The sequence below is a fragment of the Dermacentor variabilis genome, chromosome 9 (genome assembly GCF_050947875.1).
Source record: "Dermacentor variabilis isolate Ectoservices chromosome 9, ASM5094787v1, whole genome shotgun sequence".
NCBI classification, from domain to species: domain Eukaryota; kingdom Metazoa; phylum Arthropoda; class Arachnida; order Ixodida; family Ixodidae; genus Dermacentor; species Dermacentor variabilis.
This window is the reverse complement of record NC_134576.1, coordinates 87,482,581-87,509,127: the sequence shown is the minus strand read 5'-3', so window position 1 is coordinate 87,509,127 and position 26,547 is coordinate 87,482,581. Positions and strand designations below refer to the sequence as shown.

The 26,547-nt window shown below is 46.0% G+C and overlaps 1 protein-coding gene across 2 annotated transcripts in view; it reads left to right on the top strand.

Moving 5' to 3' along the window:
• The window catches only part of LOC142557066 (uncharacterized), a 74,411-nt gene extending 48,844 nt beyond the window's left edge, over positions 1 to 25,567 (top strand). For both annotated transcript variants that reach the window (XM_075668632.1, XM_075668633.1), the window contains 9 exons: positions 7,591 to 7,778; positions 9,456 to 9,552; positions 11,573 to 11,673; positions 13,103 to 13,160; positions 13,535 to 13,582; positions 17,873 to 17,940; positions 18,232 to 18,359; positions 19,762 to 19,832; positions 20,579 to 25,567. In XM_075668632.1, coding sequence (XP_075524747.1) covers positions 7,591 to 7,778; positions 9,456 to 9,552; positions 11,573 to 11,673; positions 13,103 to 13,160; positions 13,535 to 13,582; positions 17,873 to 17,940; positions 18,232 to 18,359; positions 19,762 to 19,832; positions 20,579 to 20,815 — 996 coding nt within the window. In that variant the 3' untranslated portion in view covers positions 20,816 to 25,567. The remainder of the gene's footprint in view (positions 1 to 7,590; positions 7,779 to 9,455; positions 9,553 to 11,572; positions 11,674 to 13,102; positions 13,161 to 13,534; positions 13,583 to 17,872; positions 17,941 to 18,231; positions 18,360 to 19,761; positions 19,833 to 20,578) is intronic.
• The last annotated feature ends 980 nt before the right edge of the window (positions 25,568 to 26,547 follow it).

The window sequence follows — 26,547 nt, the reverse complement described above, 5'->3', positions numbered from 1 at the left end:
GGCTTGCCGGGTAGGGCTTTGCGGCGCTGGCAATCCAGGCATGTCTGTGTGTAACGTTTCACGATCGACGCAAGTCGCGGCCAATAGTACTTGAGCCTAATTCTTGCTAATGTCCGAGTGTAGCCCAAGTGACCAGCGGTCGGCTCGTTGTGACAGGCGTCTAGGACTTCGTCGCGAAGAGATGCGGGAATGACGAGTAGGTAGCTGCTGCCACTAGGTGAAAAGTTCTGTTTATACAGAACGTCGTGGCGCAAGCAGAAGGAAGACAGCCCTCTGGCGAATAACCTCGGCACGCTGCCTGTTCTTCCCTCTAAGTAATCAAAAAGAGGAACCAGTTCTGCGTCCTCGCGTTGGTGGCGTGAAACGGCGACAGTATCTAGCACGCCTAGAAAAGCCGTGTCATCATCGTCGTGCACTGCAGTCTGAACAGGAGACCGAGAAAGGCAGTCGGCATCGGTGTGTCGTTTCCCTGATTTGTAGACAACCGTGAAGTCGAACTCTTGGAGACGAAGACTCCAGCGCGCTAGCCGACCAGCTGGATCTTTTAAATTAGTCAGCCAGCAAAGTGCATGATGATCACTGACAACGGTGAAACACCGACCATACAAATATGGCCGAAATTTCAGGACGGCCCACACCAGTGCGAGACATTCTTTTTCTGTCGTGGAGTAGTTTGCCTCCGTTCTTGATAGCGTCCTGCTGGCGTAAGCAATCACTCTTTCGGCGCCGTCCTGCCGCTGTACAAGCACTGCGCCGAGGCCGACATTACTAGCGTCGGTATGAAGAATCGTAGGAGCGTCGTCATCAAAGTGTGCGAGCACGGGAGGCGTCTGCAGGCGTTGCCGTAGGTCGTGAAATGCCCGTTGCTGGTCTTCACCCCATACGAAGGGGACATCTTCTCTGGTTAGATGCGTTAATGGCCATGCGATGCGCGAAAAGTCCGCAATAAAGCGTCGGTAGTAGGCGCAAAGGCCCAGAAAACGTCGCACGGCCTTTTTATCTGATGGCGTTGGGAAATTAGCAACGGCAGAGGTTTTATCAGGGTCAGGTCGGACACCTTCACGACTGACAACGTGACCGAGAAATTGAAGTTCTTCAAAGCCAAAATGGCACTTTTCAGGTTTCAAAGTTAGACCAGCTGAGCGTATTGCTTCAAAGACCGTCTTTAGTCTCCGTAAGTGTTCCTCGAACGTGGCGGAGAAAACAATCACGTCGTCGAGGTACACCAAACAGGTTTGCCATTTGAGGCCTGAGAGTACCGTGTCCATTAGTCGCTGAAACGTTGCTGGCGCAGAACACAAACCGAAGGGGAGCACCTGAAATTCATAAAGTCCGTCGGGCGTCACAAATGCGGTCTTCTCACGGTCTCGCTCATCAACTTCTATTTGCCAGGAGCCGCTTTTCAAGTCCATCGACGAAAAGTAACGTGCGTTTCGCAGCCTGTCCAGTGAATCGTCGATACGCGGCAGCGGATAAACGTCTTTCGTTGTGATCTGGTTCAGTTTTCGGTAGTCGACGCAGAAGCGCAGGCTACCGTCCTTCTTTTTCACCAACACGACAGGCGATGCCCAAGGACTCTTAGATGGCCGAATAACCCCGTCCTCAAGCATCGTCTTCACTTGCGTTTGTATCGCCTCGCGCTCTTTCGGTGCCACACGATAAGGATGCTGCCGAATTGGTCTGGCGTCGGCTTCGGTGACAATACGGTGCTTAGTGAGCGGCGTCTGGCTGACTCGTGACGTAGATGAAAAGCATTTCTTAAACTCATCGATGAGCTCAAGAAGGCTGTTACGTTCGACAGGTGACAAGGTGGGACTGATATCAACCACAGGGGCCGGCATGGCCACGGTAGCCGTCACGTGCTCCACTGAGAGGCAGTCTTGTATTGAGGTAAATTCGTCGAAGTACGCAACAGCCGTGCCTCTAACAATGTGTCGACGTTCCCTGGTAAAATTCGTCAGTAGGAGTTCAGCACGTCCGTCGTGTACGTTAATTACGGCCCAGGCGATGGAAACGCCTTGGCTCAGTACCAGTGCGTCGATGTGTTCAGCGACACCAGTCCCGGTGTTCAAGATGTCGCAGATAACCGGTACGAGGGCACAGCTTCGCGGCGGAAGCGTGACGTCGTCGTCGGCGATACGTAAGCGGGGTCGCTGGTGCTCCGCGGAGTCGACGTCGTCTGAGCTCGTAGAAAATGTCACGACGAGGTCACGGACATTAATCACTGCACCGTACTCTCTCAAGAAATCCATGCCCAATATAAGTTCCTTGCAGCACTCAAAGAGAATGACGAGGGTAGCGACGAAGGTTTCACCGGCGATTACTATCCTGGCTGTGCATTTTCCGATCGGCGTCATCAACTGGCCGCCGGCAGTTCTGATGTTGGGCCCGGTCCACGGCGTCTTCACTTTTCTCAACCTGTCGGCCAGCTTTTGACTGATTATCGAAAAATGCGAACCAGTATCGACGAGAGCGGCCACTTGGTGGCCGTCAATGAAAACGACAAGAACGGCGCTGACGGCATCGGCTACAGGGGGCGCGGTTGGAGACGTCGGAGTTTTAGAGGCGTCGGTCGTCGGTGATGGGGGCTCTTGGAAAGCTAGACGGTTTGCAACCTCACCCCCGGAGGTCGCTGCTTCTAGTTTCCCCGGCGTGGGCTAGGGGACCTGCCCCTAGAGGCGTCAGAAAAATCGCGACGGGTCGGTGGGGTATAACGAGCCGGAGAAGGGGAACGTGATCGAGGCGTCGCTGAACCTTCTGGCCGAAAGTTTGTAGAATTGTCGTCGCAGGTACGTGCAGCATCAAACACAGGGTAATTGCAGTTGGGAAACCGTGCATACCCGGCTGCGCGGTAGCGGCACGCGCGATAAACATGTCCAGCTTCGCCGCAATGAAAGCACAGCGGCCGGCGGTCAGCGGTGCGCCACAAATCGGTCTTTCGAAGCGGGTAGCCCACAGGGGATTCGCCGTAAGACCGAGGTGCAGCAATCGGCTGGCGGCGATACGGCATAGCTGGCGGCGGCTGTGACTGGCGAAAATATGGCGTCGGGGGTGGCGGTGCTGGCTGCGTCGTAGTGGTCGACGGTGTCAGCAGCATCGAAGTCACGGGAGGTGGACGACAGACAGCTTCCGCGTAGGTTAGCCGTCGCGGCACCGCCTGCCGGTCGGAGGACGAAAAGGCCTGTCGAACTTCCTCCCGAACGATATCAGCGACAGAAGCCACCGCTGGTACCATAGGAGAAATCCCGAGCTGCCGGATCTCCTCTCGCATCTCCTCTCCTCTCGGTGGATTCCTCACGAGTCCGGCAAACAGTTCCTCCTTTACTCCGCGCAAGAGATAGCGTAACTTCTTTTCTGCGGCCATCTCAGGGTCTGCTCTGCGGAAAAGGCGGGTCATATCTTCTGCATACATGGCTACGCTCTCGTTTGGTTTTTGCATACGGGATTCGAGTAGGCGCTGCGCAGTGTCTCTTCTGTCGGTACTAGTGAACGTGTCTAGCAGCTGGGTGCGGAAGGCATCCCATGTGGTCAAACTTCGCTCCCGGTTCACAAACCACGTCCGCGCGCAGTCTTGAAGCGCGAAGTAGACATTAGACAGCTTTTGCTGGGAGCCCCAGTCATTATAGCTGGCGACACGCTCAAATTGGTCAAGCCAATCATGGACATCTTCAAAAGCGTCGCCATGGAAGCTTTCTGGTATCTTAGGATTCTGCAGCGTCACCTGCGATGGAGTTGCAGTAGCCATGGCGGAAGTAGGTAGACGCGTTCCAGCGGGGTCCTGCAAAGGGTTGAACTCGGGCGTCAGGCCTAGTAGGCGGCGACTGTACCGGTGAACAGGAGTTTCGACGAACGAAGGTGATTCCGTTTTCGAGGTATGGCTCCGCGAAGGGGTGCCGAGCATGAGGCAATCCTACCCCGCACCTCCACCAGTGTCGCAGCCTAGTAGAAGACGGGCAAGCCGGCGTAGAGGCCGTATGGAAGCACTTTAGCAGAGCAGTCACCGCGACGTCGTTGTCGTCTCTGTTTTTCCACTCGCGCGCTACTTCAGCGTCGTTCTCATCGCCTGGCACATACCCGCAGTGACCATATAGGATGTGGCAATATGTCACGATCAACCAGACGCTTGCAACACGTTGAAAGATTATGCACACTCTTGGGTCTCGAATGGTGCCTGTGCATGCAAGAGCACCTCGCCTACTCGAGAGAGCTGGAAAACGAGTAATTACTCTTTGCAACAGCAACGTTATCTTCTGCAGTAATACAGTCGAACCCGGCTATATCGAACTCGCAAAAAAAACCCTATCAGTTCGATATAGAGCATAATTCGATATAAGCCTGCTAAATAATTGGATGTCATAAAAGCACATACCATTTATAAAATCATTTATTGGGGAAACTAGCTTAGTTTCGCACGACTGCATTTTCTTCTGCTTGGGCAATTTCGCTGCCTGCGACGCACACACTTTTCCACATTGTCTAAAGTGTCGGAGCAGCTGAGGTCGCAACCTTCCGCATTCGCGCAGAAGCACAGACTAGTGCGAGCGCACCAATCACTTCGGAGGATGTGGGCCAAGGACCGTCGTTGCTTTCCTCATTGTGCCCACTTTCACTTGTGCTCGGTACGATGTCGGCAATGTAGACTTCGTTTTCGGGCTCTCCTGTGGTCGTGACCTCATCATTTGCGCTCACAAACTCGTCCACCATTGATTCGTCGACAGCTTCTGAAAATTCCGACAGTCGCTCCGATCTTCGGCAACATGGGCAACGGCTTCGTCGCATTCATTGGAATTTAGTCATTGCCGAGCACACGAAAGTCGGCATGGCTGAAGCAATTTCAGATGAACTACTCGCACACGGCCGTGCGTACACGTCGGGCACCACGGGCACCAGGTCGCGAGTTTGGCCGCTTTAGCCGTAATCTCCCCCTTCAAGATCATTCTGAGAGTGCTCCTCGGAATCTTGTACGCTGCGGGGACATCCGACTTCTCACTGCATTCGATCCTATTTATGATTTAGAGCTTCACGGCGAAAGGCGAATTCTGCCGCTTCATCACGGCAACACTGCGGGAGAAGGCCTATGAGGCGCACACACAATGAACCAGAAAAGCAGTGAGACAACTCGAGCTTCCACCATCTTGCAAGACGACGGCACAAGGGCCTCTGATTGGCTGTCTGAGCAAGCGCTGCGGGCGGGCCAGGATCATTTTTTGCAGGGGGGGCGTCGGCTGCTCGTCCGAGGCAGGGCGGTCACAATAGGGAGAGCGGTTGGATGGAGCCGTGCCGCTGGGTTTTCCCGCCACCGCGAGGGAAAGCCAACTTCCGGGGGCACGTTCTGCTGCTTGACGTTCTATATATCGGGAGTCGCTGCTTTTTTTGTTCGATGTAAGCATAATTTTTGCTATATATACTGATTATAACTATACCGTGTCCAGAAATTGTTCGATATATAGAATAATTCGATGTAAACGGGCTCGATATTGTCGGGTTCGACTGTACAGCGTCGCGATGAGCGGCGTCGACAGCTTGCCGGCGAGATTGGGAAGCAAGTGAGAGCCAATGTGAACTTGAGCCGGCCGACACATGGTAGGCATTACTGTGGTTACAGAATGGAAAAGAATACACATTAATTTCTTGGTCGGCATGTACTGTTTTCATATACGACCTCGGTCAACTTCCACCAGAATGTTGATTGCCAAGCATGATAATCTTAGAACACATTTGAACAGAATAAGTTTAATGAGCTTGCACGAAGAAATAGTTCATCCATTTGCAGTAGTTGACCGACTCGGAATACGCACCTTTCTTTCACACACGAATTTGATCCTGGGGGCCAAGTTCTGAGTTCGTTGCCGTGTGCTAACTGGTAATAAGACCATCCGAACATACACACGATGGCATCAAGTCCTTTGTGTTTACGCTGGCAATACAAAGTGGACGCTTCTCTGTTATCGCAGCAGTGATGTCCACGAAGTCGCCGCAGCTGAAGATGCACTTCACGCTTGCTTCCGAAAGTTACTTTTGCTGCCAAATGCAGCAGGGTGGTAGCCCTTAGACCTTGAGTCATCTGACATTACAGAAATCCCAGACAGAACATGTTAGAATCGCACTAGTTCGCAAATAAACCACTACCTACTTATAGCAATAATGAAAAAGTTATTGTATTCTTTAGGGGTGTGTGAATACTGAATAGTATTTCAGTAACATTTGCTTGGCGAGTTGGTTCATATTAGTGAGTGAAAGAAACCAGCAGGAAAACACGAAGACAAAACTACACAAGACAAGCGCCAGACCTACAGTTGAAAATATAATGAAAATGGTAGTTCCGACATCGAACCAGCAGTGCATGTGTCAACTTCGGCAGTCTAACTTAGAACAAAGCAAACAAGCAGGCATAGCTAGCTAGTCAAGCATTTCAATGATTAGGACAATGTGCACCAGCAATCTGAAAATGCTACCTAGTTATCTACGAGGAGTACTGAAGCATCACTCATGCATGAGCTTTTGTCCTGTTTCTTGATTTGAAACGCTTCACAAATTTCCTGTTCATTCTTATTCTTTCATTTTTGCAATAATGCTTACTGATTTGAAATCTGGCAGGCAGCCATAGTTGCCCACAGGCACTAGTGGCAGCTTGCCTTTTCATTGGAAGACCTGTGACTGCACGCAATCAAACTTGCTCGAAGTAGGTAGCCACCTGCAAGTTTAATTCAGACAAGTTCCTGAAGCAGGCGAAATCGGCAACAATGTCATCGCTGAAAAAGAGTCACTGTAATCTTAGAAACAAAATGTTGCTTTTCAGTCTCTGCTGTTCCTAGATTGCTGCTGCTTGTGTGCTGCATTTAAAGGTAAGTCATCATAAATAAAGAGCATACATGTCCTACAAAAGCCACCCGGCCGTTGTTCATTTACCGGTACTTCCGAAACTCATTGCTCCTTCTGCTGCAAATGGCGACTCCTTTCCAGGAGTGGCCTTTCTGGCTACAAGGCCACTCGTGGCAGCGTGCCCACATGATCAGATACGACCCTGCCATGCCGCAGCACTGCAAAGCCTCTCTACTGTACCGCACAAGCCTTGTTTGGGACATTGTAGAGTTCCTCAAAATTTAAATGCAAGCTCACCTTGACTTCCTTGACTTTAGGCTATGCCATAACCTATTTCACGTGCTCCTGATTTTCATCGCTTTCCAAAAGCTTTTCACGAGAGATGTATAGGCGCCGACAAAAGTGGTATACTCCACGCAGATTGCTACTGCAGCGGCGTCGCTCGGCATTTTGGCGAGCTGAAGCATGAAACAATGACATGAGTAAAGTACCATGCCTGCAGATTATAAAGGGCACCCATTGGCTGTCTCGATCCCAGATGCTGCTTCTAGATGGCGTTGCGATGCAGTTTGCCGTTGCTCCAGCTTCCGCTGCGTGGAGTATACCACTTTTGTCGGCGCCTGTACTGTTTTTTGCTGGAATGCTGGCAAAGGCAGGATGAACAAATAAAGCATCGGCACAAGCCTAGGCTGCAGAACAGAGCCAACCCTATGCGAGCATAAGGTCATTCCCCCCAAATCAATCCGTCTATCTCTTGTGTTGGCACAGTGCATCTGCGAGAAGGACCGGCAGATCCAGATGCTGTTCCAGGAGAGGCAGGGCCTGGAGGAGCAGCTGCACAGCCACTTTGCAATGGAGAAAGAGGAGCTGCTTGCACAGTGCCGCCAGGAGTGCGCCCAGAGGGAGCAGGCCATCAGGGAGGAACTGGTTGCCCTCCACGAGCAGCAACTCAACCGGTGAGCGCGCGCTTGCAACCTGGTTGGGCTGGAGACACGGAAATGCTGGAGGGGACACGGAAATGCTGGAGGGGACACGGAAATGCTGGAGGGGACACGGAAATGCTGGAGGGGACACAGACCGATCCCGTATTTTGACGGGCACACCCGTATTCAATAACTGGGCTCATACTTGCAGCTCTCTCTCGTCTTTACAAGGTCGACGAGGGTGGTGCCGTTTGATTGAAGTGGGCACTGCTCATTGATGATGCTGCTCCTTAGTGATTTGAGTGGCAAGGGGTTGTTTTAGAAGCGCTCCTCCTAATGGTATGGTATTATCTTCCAGCACTAAGACTGGATAAGCAAACAGACAAGAGAAGGCAGACAGCTGATATTTGTTCTGTCTCTGCTTTGTTCTGTTTTACAGACAGCGCTAGGCAGTGCTCCGTCTTGTATCGTTTACTTGGCTGTCCCATCCTCGTGTTGAAAAATAGCACTATGTCAAACCAAACTAGCCCAGCAGTCTGTGCCTCCAAACAGGTGACCTTGAACATACGTCAACAGTGAACAGATCTAAATTGCAATGTAGAAATGACCTGGGAGTACAGTAATACCTCGTTAACTCGAACTCTCATATCTAGAAAAATTGGCCAAGTCGAAATTTTTTGTGGCACCAAACGATTTTTCATACGTGCCATGTATTTATTGCCCTTTATCTCAAAATATTTTTGGGCCAGGTAGTGGATACCTCGAAATCTTAGCTGGGGGTGGAACGCAAACTCCACCGCCGGACTGTTTAACAAGCTCCGCGCAAGGCTGCCACGCCTGTCACAAAGCGGACACTTTCCCGGTATGTGAAGTTGGAACCTAACAGCATGACAACCCTTTCAAGCAACCGTGTGGCATGTCATGTGACGGGAGAGACGTGCACAGAGGCAGGCTCTGCAAAATAGCAAGCTTGACGCAGTTCATTTTGTTCACTTTATGTAATGCAGTCACTTATCGTCAGACGTGTGATTTCCATTTTAGTTTTATTCCATGCAACGTGCGCGGCACCGACTAACCGGGAGTGGTGCCACACAAAGTGACATGCGCTTTCACGAGTACACACTATGCGAGCAGGATGCATCGGTGACAGGTGAACTTACTGACGCCGAAATCACTGGGATGACTACAAACGAAGGCTGAACACAATGGCAACGACGAAGGACTTTGAGTGGCGCCAACCTGAAACAAGAAACATAGCTTGCTTGCTGCGTAATAAAGCTGGGTGTCCAAGTGCTACCGTGAGGCAGACCAGCATTGCACAGTTTTTCTGCGCAGAATAAAATGGCAGTGCCACAAAACAGAGCTGGTTCATACCTCTGGTATGTTTTTATTTTTATTTGAAATCTTCACGAAGAGCCAGTTTAGAAGCTCTTTTTGAAAAGTTGGCGAGTAGTGGTGGATTTTTTAGGAAGAACTCAACTTTTCACTGCAATTTCTGCAACTTTACTTATTTCGAAAATCCGCTTATCTCTAAATTTTTTCAGGATTTTACTCCTTGGGTTAACAATGTATTACTGTAGTGTTACTGAAACGCAATGAACATGCCAATGTTCCACCACCAAAGTGATCAAGGCACAGGGTTGAATGGAGGGACATCAATATGACTTAACAGTGTTACCATAGCTTAACATTGCGTTCTCTGGACTGCAGGATTCAACACTGCCACGAAGAAGCGATACAAAAGGCCAAAGAACAGACGAGGCTAGAGCTTCAGCAGGAGTGGGAAAGTAGGATGCCAGATTTCAAGGTGAGCCTTTTGGAACAGCACAACAATGATCGCTTCTGGGGCTTGTGCGCTGCAAGTTGCAGACCATTTATGAGGATTGCACTACAGTTTGCTTCAATTATTTTTTGCACTGGGTTTCTTGTTTCACTTTTTTACCCGTGCGGAACTCTGTACGACAACTTAGATTGTAAACTGCAGATCGGGATCTGCTGCCTTGTACAGTCACATAGATGTAGCGAAGCTAACACTAGACGTGTGGGAGCACATTCCACATCAAAGCATCAACTGTCTAGGCTCCAGCCTTGCACTTGCCGCAGATTACCTCCAAGATTCGGTGCATGGTTTCTTCCTGCCCCCCCCCCCCCCCCATCCCATGCTTGTGCCTGACCACATTACTGCGTGGTCACTCCCTCTCCAACGCCCTTGCGCAGAAAGAATCGTCAGCTCATGTTTTTTTGAGCGCTGCGAGCTGCGGTCTTTCAAGTTATTTACGATCGTGACAACCCGCCGTGGTTGCTCAGTGGCTATGGTGTTGGGCTGCTGAGCACGAGGTCGTGGGGTCAAATCCCGGCCACGGCGGCCGCATTTCGATGGGGGCGAAATGCAAAAACGCCCGTGTACTTAGATTTAGGTGCACGTTCAAGAACACCAGGTGGTTGAAATTTCCGGAGTCCTCCACTATGGTGTGCCTCATAATCAGAAAGTGGTTTTGGCACGTTAAATCCCATAATTTAAATTTTTTAACCATTGTGACAACTAATGCAGCAGTGTTTCCTCCCTATCATGTCCCGGTGCGCTTGCTTTGACAGCTTTTTTTGTCGCTCAAACTTTTCATGCAGAAAGACACTTGAAATAACTATTGCCTCGGCCAACATTTTTACATTTTTTTGCTAGATTAGTGGAAAACTTCGTTAAATCAAAAGCTTGCATGAAATTACTTTGTTAAATTGCGAAAAAGAAAATACACTGTTTTCAATGTGCCTAAGATCGGGAAATGAAAATAGTTTGTTACATCGCAAGTTACATTAAATCAAGGTTTGTTATGTCGAGGTTTGATTGTATTGTATTCTTTGCTTTTACATTTGCTGTTACTTTGTTGTCTGCAACAAGTTATGCTGGTATTTTCTTTTATTGTTTCCCCTCTACATTAGGCCTCTCTGGGTCTGTAAAGTAACTTAATAAAAAAGACAGTCAACTTGATCTTAGTGGGACATAGGTGACTGCTTAAAGTAATACAGAACTTGAGCTGAAGGATACATTTGAAGCCGGCTTGCGATTAAATGTTTACCTACTGGAAATGTCTCGTCATAACAGCCTCTGCTTATGCTTACATGTGGTACTCTGTACAAAAAATTTTGCTAGACTAGCATGTTCGTGTAGGCCACAATGACAATGTCTCCGTGCATAGTCACCTGTTTGGTAAACAGAGTTCATTGTGTATTTCAGCTGCAGTCAATTGTAGACCTTGGCCTCTATGGTTACTTCAACTGGAATCTTCCAATTTCAGATGGCTGTAGCAAATAAATCCGAAATGATAATGTAAGATGACAACATAATCACTAAGTTGCAATAATAATCGCACTGTAAGTGTGATCAGGTTACTGGCACCGACATAATCGCAAAGTGAACTTAACTGCCTCGCACAGCCTTAAAGCATTGCTTGAGTGCTTGGAGAGAGCCACTCAAAGGTGTTATTGTCTGGAAGCCCTGCTCGTGTTGTGACATGAGTGCAACATGCACTAGAATAGTTATTTGTCGACGGAAGCTTTCACACAATGGTTGCATGTTTGGAAGTAACAGGGCTTTTATTTTTGGTTGCATTTTTACGTTGAATCACTGTATCGGAGGAAGCGTTTTGGCACCAAGTTTTGGTGAACTTGTCAGATGCATTTGTTGGCAGCCATGAATTGAATGTGTCGAGAGGTTTCTGTACAGCCACCCACAGATTACCTTGATGCCAAATGACAGGTGCGCAGCATGACTCGAAATTTGCCCATTTGAAACTGATGCGAACCTCGTGTGCAATGTTATTGCCATGCAGCTGTTGCAGAGGAGGGAGTCCATTGAAGACTTAGACACCGCTGCAGGAGACTCCTGCTCTCTCGAAGAGGCGAAACCTGACCCGTGTGGAGAGAGCATGATGTGAGTGCACTAGAGACTATCGTCATTGCCAGCCTGTTTTACATTCACTGCAAGATTAAGGCCTCTCCCAGTGATCTCCAATTGCCCCTCTGTCACATCAGCTGGCACCACCTTGTGTTGTGGAAATTTTCTTATTTCATCGTACCACCTACTTCTCTGCCACCTGTGCTTCCCATCTCTCTATAATAATTCTGAAACTAATAGACCAACGGTTATTTGTTTTATGCATTACATAGCCCATTTGATCTCAACTAGACTGTTGGCTACCCCTGTTACCTCTCAAATGCACACCGCTTTCATCCTGTCTTTAGCCGCCCAACATGACTTATTCTCTCGCTTGCCACGTGGTCCTCAACTTCCCCTCAAGCTTTCTTTAACCTTGAAGTTTTCACCCGAGTGATTAGTACCCCTAGAATTCAATGATTGTATGCTTTTCATTTCAAAGAAAGCATTGTAAGCTGCTTGTTGTAACTTGGTAATAACTGCTACGCGTGCCCCAGTCCATATAGCACTGGGAAATATTTGGTGCTAATAACTTTCTAGCATTGTGCACAGCTCTCTTCGGAGACTCGCAGGCCAATGAGCTCACATTCTCTGTGCATAGGTTTCAGTCGTGCATTCCCATTTTCTTCAGTTTCTTGTGCCATATGCAAGTAAAGATCAATGCAGAATATATTGGGTAAGAAGAACAGAGGCATTTTATGGAGGTATCACTCCCAAGTGAGCATTAATTGTGCAGCTGTGACCGTGTTTTAGGCAAAGTAACTTTCAAGGTAAACGATACGTGTCTTGGCATGTCACATGGCGGCACAAAAAAAAGTGACTGTGGCACCAGGGTTCACTTCAGGCCTTCACTTTCCTGTGAACGTTTGTCTTGTACGAATACAGTGGCCTGCATTTTATTCAAACAACCTTGAAAGATTTCGTACTTGCCAATGCGTTATTTTACTGAAAACTTCATAGCAAGATCGCACTATTTGGTCTGCATTGCTAATTAGGACACTTACCGTTTTTTCGTTGCTTGCCTGGTACATCTAGAAGATGAAAAACCACCACCAGGCCTTGCCAATGGAGAAGCAAGTTGCTGCAGAGATGTAAACTCGTTTTTCTGCCTGTTTGCAAGTACGATTCCAGACAAACTGGGCAAACACTTATTCCAAGTGTTCGGTTGTACTGTAAGGACTAAAGAATTCAATCTTGTTGCAAAGGAAGTTAGAATAAAAGAGTAGGGTGCCGTGAAAGTCTCGTTGCATGGCTCAGAGTTCATTCTTGTGACATGCTGTGTTAACAGCCAGTTTCTTTGCTTGTTTCTTGCTGCAACAACTGCCTGAGCTACTCGACAAACTTTTTGTTCTTGCTCCCTGCATTTCTCATTACTGAAATGCTGAAATTAGTTGACTGATTTCTCTTCTTTCTCACTTCAATTCAGGGAGTCCACTGTGAAACTTCCCCACTCGGCTGACCCCATGCTGCTGGAGTTAAGGAGTGTAAGTTCATTGATTTATTTCATAATACTGCAGGCCAGTATGGCTCAAGCAGGAGTGGAGTCAAAACAATGAGAAATTAGTTCTGTCTCATTTAGAATCCTTGCATTATTTGCCTGTGTTAAAAGAAAACAAACATTTGGGTAGTTTCCTTGCTATTTCTGTGTATAGTTTTGGCCTTAGATTGTTGGTCAGCATTGGGACAAAAAAATAATCACAATGTTGCTACAAAGCCATGGTACATGTGATTTTAATATTGCCCCAAACTGACTTGGGAAGACTCTTGTTGCACTGTGTTGCCTTTATCATACAACATGTCAGAAGCTTGCATATTAATGCAAATTCTAATCAGATTATCCCTTTTCATCTCATTGCAGCAATTGCTTGAGAAGCAAAATGAAGTCAATAGACTGCAGCAACAAGTTGTAAGTTGATGCTTTGTGTTTGACTTTTACTAAGACATCCTTACAGTGGCAACTATTAAATGAATGCGCTCATTGGCCTAACAAGAACAGGGTTTAGGGAAGGGGATCACTATGCTCTGTTTTCTACTTGGCAAGTGACACTACAGAAGCTTCGAAGTAGTCCTGTCATAGAAGTCTCAACTCCGTGCGCTTTGCTGGGCAGTTGTGTTCGGTCTGCGGAGTAGCTGCTATACTTTATATACCAGCACTACACTTGGGTAGCAACTGCAAGCGGTTCACTTGGCTGGTGGTTACAGGAACCTGTCATTTGGTCAGCAGTAAATGGGTTCAGATGTGCTTCACCTTCAGTGTAATAGACATAAGGTTACACGGAATTATATACAATGCGTATCTGTATCTTTTCTTTTATACATGTTATTTTTTGGTCATAAATGCAAGCAGCGAGAGAAGTGTTTATAGTAGTGGTGAGTGACTATTGGAAGTTTCGAGTGTGAATCAAATACAGTAAAACCTCGTTAAACCGTACCCGCTTAAACAGTAGTTTCGTTTTAAAAGTAGTAAAGACAAATCCCCGACTCAGCGCCCATTGAACATAATGTGTTTTGTATCCGATTAAACTGTACAGCTTATTTCGTACGCATCGGTTAAAACGTAGCATTTCCACTTTTCATCACGCAAAAACGGCGGTACGTCCTCTCTATCGGGGCAGCCCGGCAGAACAGCAAGCCTCAGAGATCGGAACAACGGCCTCCAAGCGCCCTGTGCGTTCGCGCGTGAAGCCACATCAACATCAACATCATTTCGACTCTGTGCCAGAGAGCCATGCAGAGAGCATTGTGGCGACGTGCTAGCAAGGGCTCGCATCATGCCGAAGCTCGAATAAAAAAGACGCCGGGTGCTCAGCATAGAAGAAAAATTAGACATATATCCGTGCTATTGAACGTGACATGAAGAAGTCGGTGCGGGCACGCGACAGGGATTTGCTGTTGACTACGGTGTGTGGCATTTAGAATGCGAAGAAGTTGCTCGGCAGCGCTGCAGTGATTGCGAAGAAATGTCGGCTACGAGGTTCGACTTTTTGCCGTCAGTGCCTCTGTTGTTGCCGAAGTGTCGACTAGCGACACGGACTACACGGAAAGCGACAGCACGGGCGATTCACGCCCGACAGTGGCAGAAGCTGCGCGTTACGTCGGCCTCATGGATGCAATCGTCACGACGAGAAGAGGGGCGCGATAACGTAACTATTCCAAATTCCGGCACCCAGCAATAAAAAAGGTGCCCCGGGACTTCTGCAGCACTGCTGCGCGCGTGCACGGAGAATACGTAACGCCAACGAGGAATCTGCTATGCGAGTGTTTGCCGAGAAGAGGGGGCTGGCTGAAAAGCTGGCACGCAGCTTCAGTAAGTTTGAGGAGTCGTCGTGCTAGGCCACTGTGGCATCAAACGAAAATAATACTTGTTTCGCGCGAAGTGAATAAATACTGCATGTTTTTTTGCCCTTTCATCGCACTCTCTTTGAGTTCCGTTTTCGACAGGTAAGTGCGCGATCTCATGCCATTTCGGTTAACAGTACTACCGTTTAGTACGTACCTTTTCCGAGCTCCGGCCAACTACGGTTTAACGAGGTTTCACTGTATTGCACATTAACTTACAGTGAAATCCCAATACTTCAAAATCTCTTTAATTCTAATTGACAGATAATTCGAACTGGTGTATTGGTACCGGCAAGGTCCTATGTACTTAAATAGAGAAAAGCTCCTGCGAATTCGAACTCCAAAGACCACACATTGGTTTAGAACAACATTTCTCACTCCCATGGACTGCTTTTTGGACAAAACCTGAGCCAAAGGTGAAGGTGTTCGACGTGTGGCTAGCTACCATAATGTGCGCCGTAAAAATGACAAGCAAAGAGGAGCCACAATCGAACCGGAGCAAGTAGAGTGGCGCGTGCCCCCCCCCTCCCGCCCCCCTAGTGTGCGCTTGATCACATTACCGTGTTCACTAACGCTCCCCTTCTAGGGCATGCCTGATCACGTGATCTCCAACAATGGGCACGAGATAGGACGGCATCAAGCCACCATCTTTCTCAGCTCATCCTTGCACGTTTTTTCTCGCGCCCACAGCAAACTACGCACAGGCGCGATCTTATCACGCTTGGACTTTATACTGAACCTAGGCTTCTTCCAGGACGGGTAGCGGGGCTTTGATGTCGGAAAGATAAAAACTATTTTTGCATGCTGAACCGCGCAATTGATGGGGCGCTACATTTAAAGAGGCTCTCCTTAGTTCAGGCTGCGTTTTACTTAAATAAATCTCTGGTCTCCTGGGAGTTCGAACTAACGAGATCCTACTTTATTCGTTTTCGTATCTGAAAATGAACCACAGTCAAAGACTGATTTTCGGGATGATGCCCGATTTTTCAGACGTACCCAATATTTCGGACGCCACATGCGTCGTAGAGTTTGTCTACGAAAATGTTCGAAATTTCGGATGCAAAACCCTTCGCCATCCCATTTTTCGGACTTTTTGCCATGACCACGGGTCTTAAATGGCATTAACCGAAGCTGCCACCGCCTCGAACCGGTGCTCTCGAGTGCAGATCTGCTGGCAGCCGTAGCCTGCACTGCACCAGTGCTAGGCCTAACTGTTTTGACGTTCGCTACCAAGCTTCTTGCTGTTTGATGCCATGTTTTTCATTGAAAGAATTCGCCACTGTCAGCAATGACGCCGATTCCACCTTTGTAAACCTCGCCAATGGCTTTAAAGCTCAGAAAGTACAACACATTGCGTAATGCCTGTTTTCGAAAATCAGCTTCGCCTCAATAAAGCAGTGTTGCGCGGCGAAGCATACACGAAGTATTGTGGTGAAGCATACCAGGAATAGGAAAGGGCAATTGCCACGGAACACGGTCTGTGTGACTTGATTACACACGCGTGCCCCCACCATCTCCTGTCCCAGCAGGCCTTCAGAGCTAGCTCAGACATGCCTGTGGCGACTTGAGCTCTTGGGGGCAGTAAAAAGCATGCATTCATTTTTTCGGACTGCCCAGTTTTTCGGATGTTTTTGTAGCCCCTTGGGAGTCCGAAAAATGGGACTTTGACTGTATTCAGTATTTTAGAATATTTGAAAATAACCAAATATTTTGCAACAACTGACTGTTAAAGTCTGGTTAGTGTTAATCTGCTAAACAAAGTATTGCAAGTTATCAGAAGTGAAACAACAGTGGAAGTTTTCAAAGCAATGCAGAAACAAAATGGGTAATGCAAGCCATTTCTGATTTCGTGGAGGAAGCCCACATGTCAACCTGTTATACTTTTGCTTGGAGTCATTTAGTGTTTTTGACAGTCTAGTTATGTAGCAGTTCTATATTTTGCGCTACAACCAGCAATGTTTTTCCTTGCAAGGACCCATTGTACATGTCAGAATTTCTTAACACAAGTCCGGTGCACCCCTTTACCTCCATGCAATGGAACACGCAACTCCCGCGTTCACTCTGTCATTGGAACACACTTGCCTCAATCAAGCCTAGTTAACTTTTTATCGGTGAAGGTTTATTACATTGTATTCTAAAGGAACTAAAGACTGAAGATAGCAAGATTTAAAGAGAATTTACTGCACTACGGCACCCAAATATGAGAAAATATTTTGAAACTCGTGACGAGAAATTCAGAAAATGGAAATTTGGGTTTAATTTTTCTCTTCATTTAGTCATGTCTTACCACAAAATAAATGAAAAAATGGATGTAAGAAAACCACACTTGACAGTTCTAAGTGATTTAGCGTGTGTCTCGGGAAGCTGCTTCCAACCTGGCTTAGTAGTCGTAGCGACAAGCTTGTCTACACCAATAATCAGCACTTGTCCTGCTTTACCATGCTTGCTGTGATGGCATTCTGTTTCTCTTTTCAAATCGATAGACAAGATAATCTGCTGGTTGTGTGCCATTTATTCATGCATTCAATACACGTATGAATTTGTCAGTGGAGGTGTAGAGGTGTGTAGGCAGTGGAGGTGTGGAGGGCAGTCTTATGATCAGCTGTGTCTTATGATTAGCAACATATTACAGAGGAAGAACAAGTGTTGGAGCATATTGAATGTGTATGTTCATTATGCAATGCCAGTTCAAAGTTCGTGCTTACAGGCAGCATGAGTCGAAGGTCATGGCAGCCAAGGTTCAGGCAGGATGAGCGTTCGTACAAACAGAACGAATTCTGGCAATGCCATAATTATAATCTAGGCTACTGGTCGGTCTTGTCATATTCATTGCCTGCTTCTGCTGTGAAATGTGCAGATGGCCATGTCCGACAACTTTGGCACCCAGCTTCCACCATCCTCCGTTGACAAGGTCTCCATCCTCACGTATGTCATTTTTAGCTTTTTCATCAAAATTGGACCTTGGCAGAGGGTTTAATTACACAGCTGCCAACTTTTAAGATTTTGTCAGGATATGTACAATTTTATAGCTTTATTTATGATTGTCGTATAGACACCAGCCAATTTAAGATTTTTCATTTGCGTCCCGTTTAGGGCATGCATTACCACTCTAAACTGATTTAGTGTCTGCCTGTTTAGTATCCCTTTAAGTTTGTCATAAGATTTGTCTTGTGCCATTAATTTGTGGCTCTGTTTATGCCCTTCTCCTCTTGACAGATGCCAGCCTGGTGACATTGTGCTTCTCTGCTATGATGAAGGTCACCAGAATTATGTTCTCTTTGTGTTGGGCCCGAACTTGCACTTTCTGCACACAGACTGCCTCGACACCCTCGGCCTCAAGACAGGTGGGTCGGCGTAACTTGTACGTTTCTCCATTTGTGTGGTTCTCTGCAGCTTCGCTGTCACAAGAGCTGATGCAAGAAGCCATTCTAGAGTTTCTAACAGGTAAAGTGGTACTCACACGGGGAAGCAATCCCTCGCTTTGCAGCAGGGAGTGCACATCACGTGACGTCTTGCCTTTGTGGGGCCAAGGGGCTGATGTTAGACATCGCTGGGAAATGGCACACACTTTGCTGCGTCAGTATAAAGCATCCCCTTTTTGGCCGAGGAGAGAGACTGTAGTCTAGCTATTTATCACACTGTACTGACTGGCAGTATAGAGGCACGATCGAAATCACCATTGCCTTCGTGAGTGCTTGGCGATCTTGTTCGCTTCACAGTGATCTTTTTTATTTTTCAGTGACACGAACATCTGCCGATGTGTCAGAGTTCAGTGATGGAGTGACTCTTGTTTTTGTTACAATAGCAAGTGTATGGACACTCCAAGCAAATTTTTTCCATTGGCATTGCCGTGAGATTCCATATGTACATTTAGGTTATATACAGGGTGTCCCAGCTAACTTTAGCCAGAGTTAAAAAAATATGCAAATGCCACATAGCTGGATAGAACCAAAGTAATGTTGTTTGCCGTCGCTTGGAGATACTCAGCTTATTTTTTTCGTTCAGCCTAATTAGATAATTAGTCTATGACATCCGTCAATCTCTGCGCAATCAGTTTGAGCAGGAGACCAGCGCACGGCTGCGTGGTGGCTCATGTCATGCTCTCCTCTTGCTCCCTCGTGTTAACACTACCACTTCATGCACAGATAAGCTCCTCCATGTTCAGTTTTTTGTTCTGAGCATATCCAAGGTTGTTTTTTGTAGCTGAGTTTACACATAACATTTGAAATTTTTCTCAGCTTTCTCATTGTTGCATTTATAATGTGCAGACCAAACCTTGCGTTAATACAGGTACGAGTGTATAATATGAATAAAGTGGTGTCTATTGGTGTCAGGCTCAAGAAGCCAAGAACCAATTTTTTGTCGTACCTGTTTTTTTTTTTTTTGAGTACCACGGAAAGCATACCGGTTACAGTGTACGCTCTTGCAGTCTTAGCGTGGAAAATGCATTGAAATATTTTTTATTTGGCTTATTTCATCTGCAGTCACAATTGTGATCGCGAAGTCGTACACTGGTATAATGTGGACATATGAGCAGCTGGGCTAAGAAAAACAGTGAACGTAAGAACACAAAACGGGTGTCACCGATGTCAGTGTTCGTATTGCCCATTTTGTGTTCTTGTGTTCTAGCTCTGTTCTTTTTTTTTTTTTTTTGTTCGGCTGCTGCCGAAATTGTGGACCCTAGTAGACCAGTGACAAGAGCCATCTCTAATGTCCATGTCTTTGTCCTTACATTCATGTCACCAGCACCTGGCACAGTTCGCAAAGGTTGGGTCCTGGCTGAGGTTGTCGAGAAAGAATTCTGTCAAGCCCGCAAGGTGAGGGGATGCTTTAATTAATTTAATTAAGTTCTGAGGTATTACATGCCAAAACCAGCCTGATTACGAGGCGCGCGCTATAGTGGGGGACTCTGGAATTACTTTGAGCCCCTTGGGTTGTTTTGCATTTGCCTAAATCTTAAGTACACAAGTACTTTCCATTTCGCCCGTGTCAAAATGTGGCTGCCGCAGCTGTGGTCAAATCTACGACCTTGAGCTTGGCAGCGCAATGTCATAGCTGCTAAGCCATTGTGGTGGGTGAGAGGATGCTTCGCTACCCACTTGTTTCCCATTTCTTAGGTGGTTCAAGGGAGACAGTCTCACCTAGATTTCAACTCTTCTGCAGTTTAGAAGCACACTGAGCTGTACAAGAGTTGAAATCAAGGCTAGTTGGCATAAGCTTAACTACAACCATGACTTTACCTTAAGTTTCGCACAGACTAAGCTTTTTGCAGTTCTAATACAATGCTTATGAGCATTACTAGCTTGTTCACAATAAAGCCGATGTGCTCATCGTCTGCAGCATTGTGTTATTGAAACTTTCGGCGCAACAAAGCAGTGGAGCCATCTGTCACTGCTATGTTGGAATGCACCATCACTGCAGCAAAAGTGACATTTTTCTGTTTAGATCTATGTTTAATGCTTTCGGGGGGGGGGGGGGGGGGGAGTACAAGGTGGTTCGCAAGATGGAAGTTCCAGCCATGTTTCACGAATTACTCTTGACCTTTTGAATCTGCTACACGCAGCCACAGAACAGATATCATGTGCCCGCTGGAACCCGCTTCTACCGGGTCAAGGCAAAGCCATGGGACAAGGAGGCTGCTGTGCGTCGTGAGCAGCAGCGGCGGTCGTCGCTCCGCAGTCTCACTCAGTCATCACTCATCACTGCCAGCTCTGCCGTCGAGGAAGTGGCCCCGCCACCGCCTGCCCAATCGGAGGGCGCCTCCGCCGGAGAGCCCTACCCGCAGCCCGTCGATTCCTAAGTTGTCCACCCTCTTAAAAGACACACTTCAAGGACTTCTGTTGTTGCTTTTGCAGTGTGCCCATGTGGTGCCCATTCTTGTTCTCATTTTTTTTCCCAGTTCACTGCTCTTCTCCCATTGTGGCCACCCCCAACTGGCTAACGGCTTGCCATTTTTTTCATCGCAAAATTATTTCATCCTTTGCTGTGTATCCACCACCCCCTGTTTTTAGTGCAACCCAGACCTGAAAGTGATGCTGGCTTCCCAGTTTTTAAGAGTGCTCGGCACAAGATAGCTGCATGCAGCACTCTTTGGCAGTTTTTCTTGCCGTAGGCACCCCTTACGCTAACTGGCTGACTTCATAACAGCCATAGCAGTTCATTAATTAATCTTAGATCATGTGTATTGACACATTGATTTGGCTACAGAATAGGGTTTGGATGAATTGCTGTGATCTGAGCGCTCATGACTCTCCTCCTAGCAAAAGTGTTCATCAGCCTCTCTATTTTCCTCTTTTTTTTTTATTGTACCTGCCCTGTAGGCATTTTATTTACAAAGCCTCGTTGTAGTTTGTCCAGAGCACAAGGTGGGTTTACAAAAACTGATTTACAACAACTGCTACTAACCTGTCTCCACGGATGCCCCTTCTTTTTTATGACGATGGCTTGCTTCAAAGGCCTGGGCCTTATCCTCCTGCTTTAGCAATCTTCAATTTGCTTCACAAGCAGCGTTCTCTGCTGTGCTACCAAGGCATAGCTTGTGCCAGATATAAGCTCACCTGTGTGAGAAATATAAACATCTAATAGATGCGTAATAGACGTAAAAAAAAAAGACGTCTAGAAGTAGACGTCTTTTAGATGAATCGCGCTGCTCGTGTTGCACCCTGCACCTCATTCGGAAGGGTGATGAGCGTGACCAAATCGTCTCGGAGATGGCAGATGTGTTCGACGGCTGCCATAATGAGGAATTTGTGAAGCTGGGAACTATCAGAAATGCTGTACAATTTGGAACACAGATTGCAGCCTTCATAAGGAATGAGAAAAAAAAAAGAACAGGTGAAGTCATTTCTCATTTCATGCTGTAGCTTATACCGAAACATTGCTTCACGAAGCCACATTTCGGTTTGCATGGTACACAAAGGCACGGCAAATATTTTTCGCCTAGGGTGCAAATGCGAGCCCTTTTTCAACTAGCAAAGTTAGTCTGTTGAATTTAGATTCTGTGACATTAATTATAGTTTATGTAGTTTTATTTCAATGCGATAGCAAAAAACAAGGTATAACGCGCGGGACCTTACAGATGTAATGTTTAATTGTTCTTGTTTTGTCAAAGTATATAATATTTTTGCATTAATTTTTTTACTTCGTTGTTCTAACTTTGTCGAGAAAATCTGATTATTTAGCATGCATTTATAAAAGGCTCATCTGACAATGGTTGTGAACCGCGACAGAAATTTTGTCTTTTTAGCGTGCAATTTGAAATAAGTGTTTAGAGATGCTAAGTTTATTTCATATAAGCAAGTAGCTTCTTGTGTAAGCTGAAGCATTGGTTTGTGTTGTAAATTTCGATAATTGATTGTCTCGAAAAAGAACTTTTGAAATGTGAAGACATGGAGCTATGAAAAACTTGCGTTCTCGGAACATTGTAAACACAATGCATTGAGAGTGTGACATTCTTTAGCCCATGAGATTGACACATGACAATATTGGGAGGGGAAAAAAAATCTATTACTATGGCAAGTCGTGCGGGCATTGATGGTATGCTGCTGATGTGGAAAAATGTACTCTTTTTGTGCACTTCTACAAGTGGAAGCTACGGTGGAGCTTCATTTTGCTCTATGCACCAATGTCTTGCTTCAAGCTCTGGTGCCTTTATTTTTTTTTTTGCTCGTATGACCATAGCTCTGTTTCGGAAATGGTACAAAGCTCGAAGCACGCACAATGGCACATGGGTGGCCATGTTTTACTTGTTCTGAAGAGACCTTACAGTTGTACCATGGTGATGCCACTCCAAGCTGCATGCATTTTCCATCCTCTATAAATTGCTCTAGCCTGCTCTCCCTATAGGCAGTAACCCGTTTTTTTGCTGAAGTCTCCAAAGAAAGAATCGTAACACGTATAATGACGCCCGCTCTTTGGGAGATCCATCTGGACTACGTGTTAGAAAAGAACCTACATGTTAGAAAAGAACCTGCTGTACAAAGGTAGAGTGTAGTTTGAAGAGAAGTGTCAATCTAAGGTTCCTCGCCCATACCCCCTATTCATTCTCCAAAGTGGCAAGTGCGAGGAACAGATTTCCGACTTATTTTTGGTGTGGCATTGCACGGTGTCGCAGTGCCAATATTTTACGCTGCGAGATAACCAGACTAACATTGGCTGAAGTGCATTTCGCATGGTTGGTGTGACCGCAAGGAAAACCGTATTCCATAGATACCTATGTTGTCTGTAAAATTGCGTGATTGTTGCGAAGTATGGGCCAACGGCCCATGTTGCCATGCTGAAGTACGCCGTAAATATCTTCCACGTAGTAGCTGCTTTATTCCTTTGCGGCTAGATAGCACTTTTCTTACAAAGGAACTGGCAAATGCGCTTAGCACTATTGCACATCTCTTAAGATATCTCTGTCTCTCTCTCTCTTCGTCTAAGGGTGCAGGGGGCAGTTAGTGTTCTCCGTCAGACCAGCTACTAATTCCACAACATAGTCGAGCCTCTACAGGTGCATAGCAAGAAGCCTCGGCTGAATGTGCACAGTGTTGTTCCACGCACACGTGCTTAATCATTTCCTGTTCACAACTTTTCAGGTATGCTGTAGAACGAAAGAATTGTGTAGGTGTTAACTGTTTGACGTGCGCAAAATCTTTCGTCATTAGTCTTTTCTTTTTTTTTAAGCATGCGGTGGGGGGGCAGCACAAAGAGGTTTTGCTACCGTGCAGCTGCTGAAAGCAAGCGTTGTACACAGCAGTACTTATATATACCGGGTGTTTCATTCTAATGTTGACAGAATTTTTAATGTAAGTATGGTACTAACCTTAAGAGCTGCAATTACTCTTAAGAGGCCCAACATTAATTCCACGAGAAACTGAAATGCATCTTGCAGGCCAAGCAACTGTGGCATTCTGCCGAGCATGAGGTAGGTCATGGCTTTTAGTCCTTGCTGCAGCAGCAGCAGCATTTGGATTGCTTAGCATGGGCTTAATCCATGAATTGCAGTATCCGCCCTTAGTAATTAGTGGTGATTAGTGATTTCTTATGACATTTGGAACATAAGTATAATGAACACTTATATAATGAATTAGTAAATATAATAGACCAAAAAGTAATCTGTTTCCTTGTGAATATTAACACGTAAAAAAATTTATGCTTACGTAATATTGTGTTACATGCAGTTTCGTTATAACAAGGTCGGGCTGCATTTGAATATGCATTTTGCTTTTTCATGCGAGTAATGTTTACCTACATATGTAGTAATTCTCCTCAAGGGGTAGGATTATGCCATCTTCCACAGGCGATGCTTTAAAAATTCGGTTAGCATTAAAATCAAATGCCCCATATAAATAGTTTCCCTTACACAGTTACCTGAGAATGTGCACACTAATGATGCACGTTAACTGCAACACCGCCCCTTGCAAGCAGCACGCAAGTTGTCCATAGAAGTGTGTGATTTCTACGCTCTTAGCTTCTGAGACGTGCTTTTTGCATGGTATTTATTAATGGGCCAATATATGTGTGGTTTGGGTGCGTGATGTTTCATGACATGTCGCAAATTGTGCTGGTAACTGTTTGGGCTTTGCTTGAGGAACTCCGTAAATATGTGCTCTTGCTCTGAGCGAAGTTGACCTTGAAGTGCATGTTCCTGCATGTAAGGTATCTATATATGTGTAATCGGTATAGGCGGCCTTGGTAGTGGAGGGTATTCCTTGGGTTTACATCGATCGTTTTCCTGAATACCTGCGATTCGGCGGTTACCAAATGTGCGCGTATGACGTATAGGTATTGCTGGCATGACCTTTAATGTTAGGTCATTTGAGATGATCATGTTTTCTCACTTTCCTTTTAAATTTTGTGAAGCAGTGTCAAACAGCCGCAGAAAAATAGTCATTGACAACAGGTGTCAGCTAAATGAAAATGGATAGCATGGACTGATGGTCATGGTGGCATTTGTCTTAGAATTGTTAAAAAGTGTTTATTTTAACTGACACTTTCAAAATATTTTTTATTAATTTTAGTTATTTAGTTTGCAGGTTTAAAGTTGGTTAAACGTAATATTTTTATCAACCTGCAAGATCTAATGAAATCTTCAAAAAATTCCTTTTGACTATCCACTAATATAATCCCATATGCACTGTCACACGGTCATGTATTTCCCATGCGTATAACGCGGGGAAGTTGCAGAACTGTGACAATGTGTTCTATATCTTTTATAAGGAAAATGCAGTTGCACCATCGCTGCATGAAAGACTTGTTGTGTGGTGTGTTACTACAGAACAAAAGTTAAAACAGCATAGAGTGCACATGTACCAGGGTTTTTCTTTTAAACTAAGAGGGTTTTGAATAGTGTCTCAAGATGCGATTCTTAAGGGCTCTTTGTGGAACTGGAACAGCTAAAGAAACATGGGAATAGGTTAGGGGAGGGCCCACTTTTTCTGTACATACGCGAGGCATGGTGAGAAGCACCAATCTCGCCTTTGTTTTTATCGACTGCTATTGTATAGGCGAGGCACTGATGAGGTATTTGTACAGCAAATGTAAACAAATAAATGTATTTGATAATTATTGTGCATGCGTTCTTACTGCGTCTCCAGCAAAAAGCGCAACACACCGGCAGCATAAGTCAATGTGGTTTGCTGAGTAGAGTGTGAGGAAGAAGAAATTTCTTTGTACACCAAAAAACAAGAGGGAAAAAAATATTTTGGGATGCTTTTTCACGAGTCCAGTTAGGATTTGGCGCCTTAAATTTATGTGAATTTATGTGCGCATGCTTAACCCCTTCAGGTGCAGTGTGCACAATGGTGAACGCTAAGAAGTGCATAGATAACAAAAGCATAGTTAAAATGTATTGCATACATCTTCAAAAAAGTTCGTATTGAGATGATACTGCAAGTTGAAATAATATGTGTGAAATGTTATATCAACGCGAGTTGAAGGGTGTAAGACCGACTTTAATTTTTGGAGTCAGTATGTCATGCCGTGGGCTTGCCTCCTTCATTGTTCGTTTGCAACAATGCTTTACGTGAGGCATATTTTTCAAGTGGCTGGATAGGTTCTTCCAAAGTGTGTGACACACGAAATAGGTATGTTCTTCGATGCGACGTTCATGTAGAGAGTACTTGCATAGAGTCCACATTCTGAAAACTTCTAAAAACTCACTGGAGAATAGAAAATTCTACATACATTTTGCTTCTGTACACTTTCTACAGTTCTGAGCATGCAAGAAAAGTACTGAAATTAGATTTTAACGCCGTACTGTTACGTGCCCTGTGTCACAGAAAATCTGGTGTCGGTGGCGAAGTTGCCCGTGTGGGAAAAGTCATCCTGAACCATGAATCCCAATCTACGCAGGCCCTCCACATGGCGTATAGGCATTGCTGAACTAGTTTAATTTCTCAAAGTAAAATGCATCAAAAAATTCGTAAAGTAGAACTTGCACACAACCTCGAGACATGATAGCGTCCTACTGTAATTTGAGTATATGAGAAAACATACTTCTGGAAAAGGGGCGCATTCATACTTTGTTGAAGGGATACAGTGAGAATA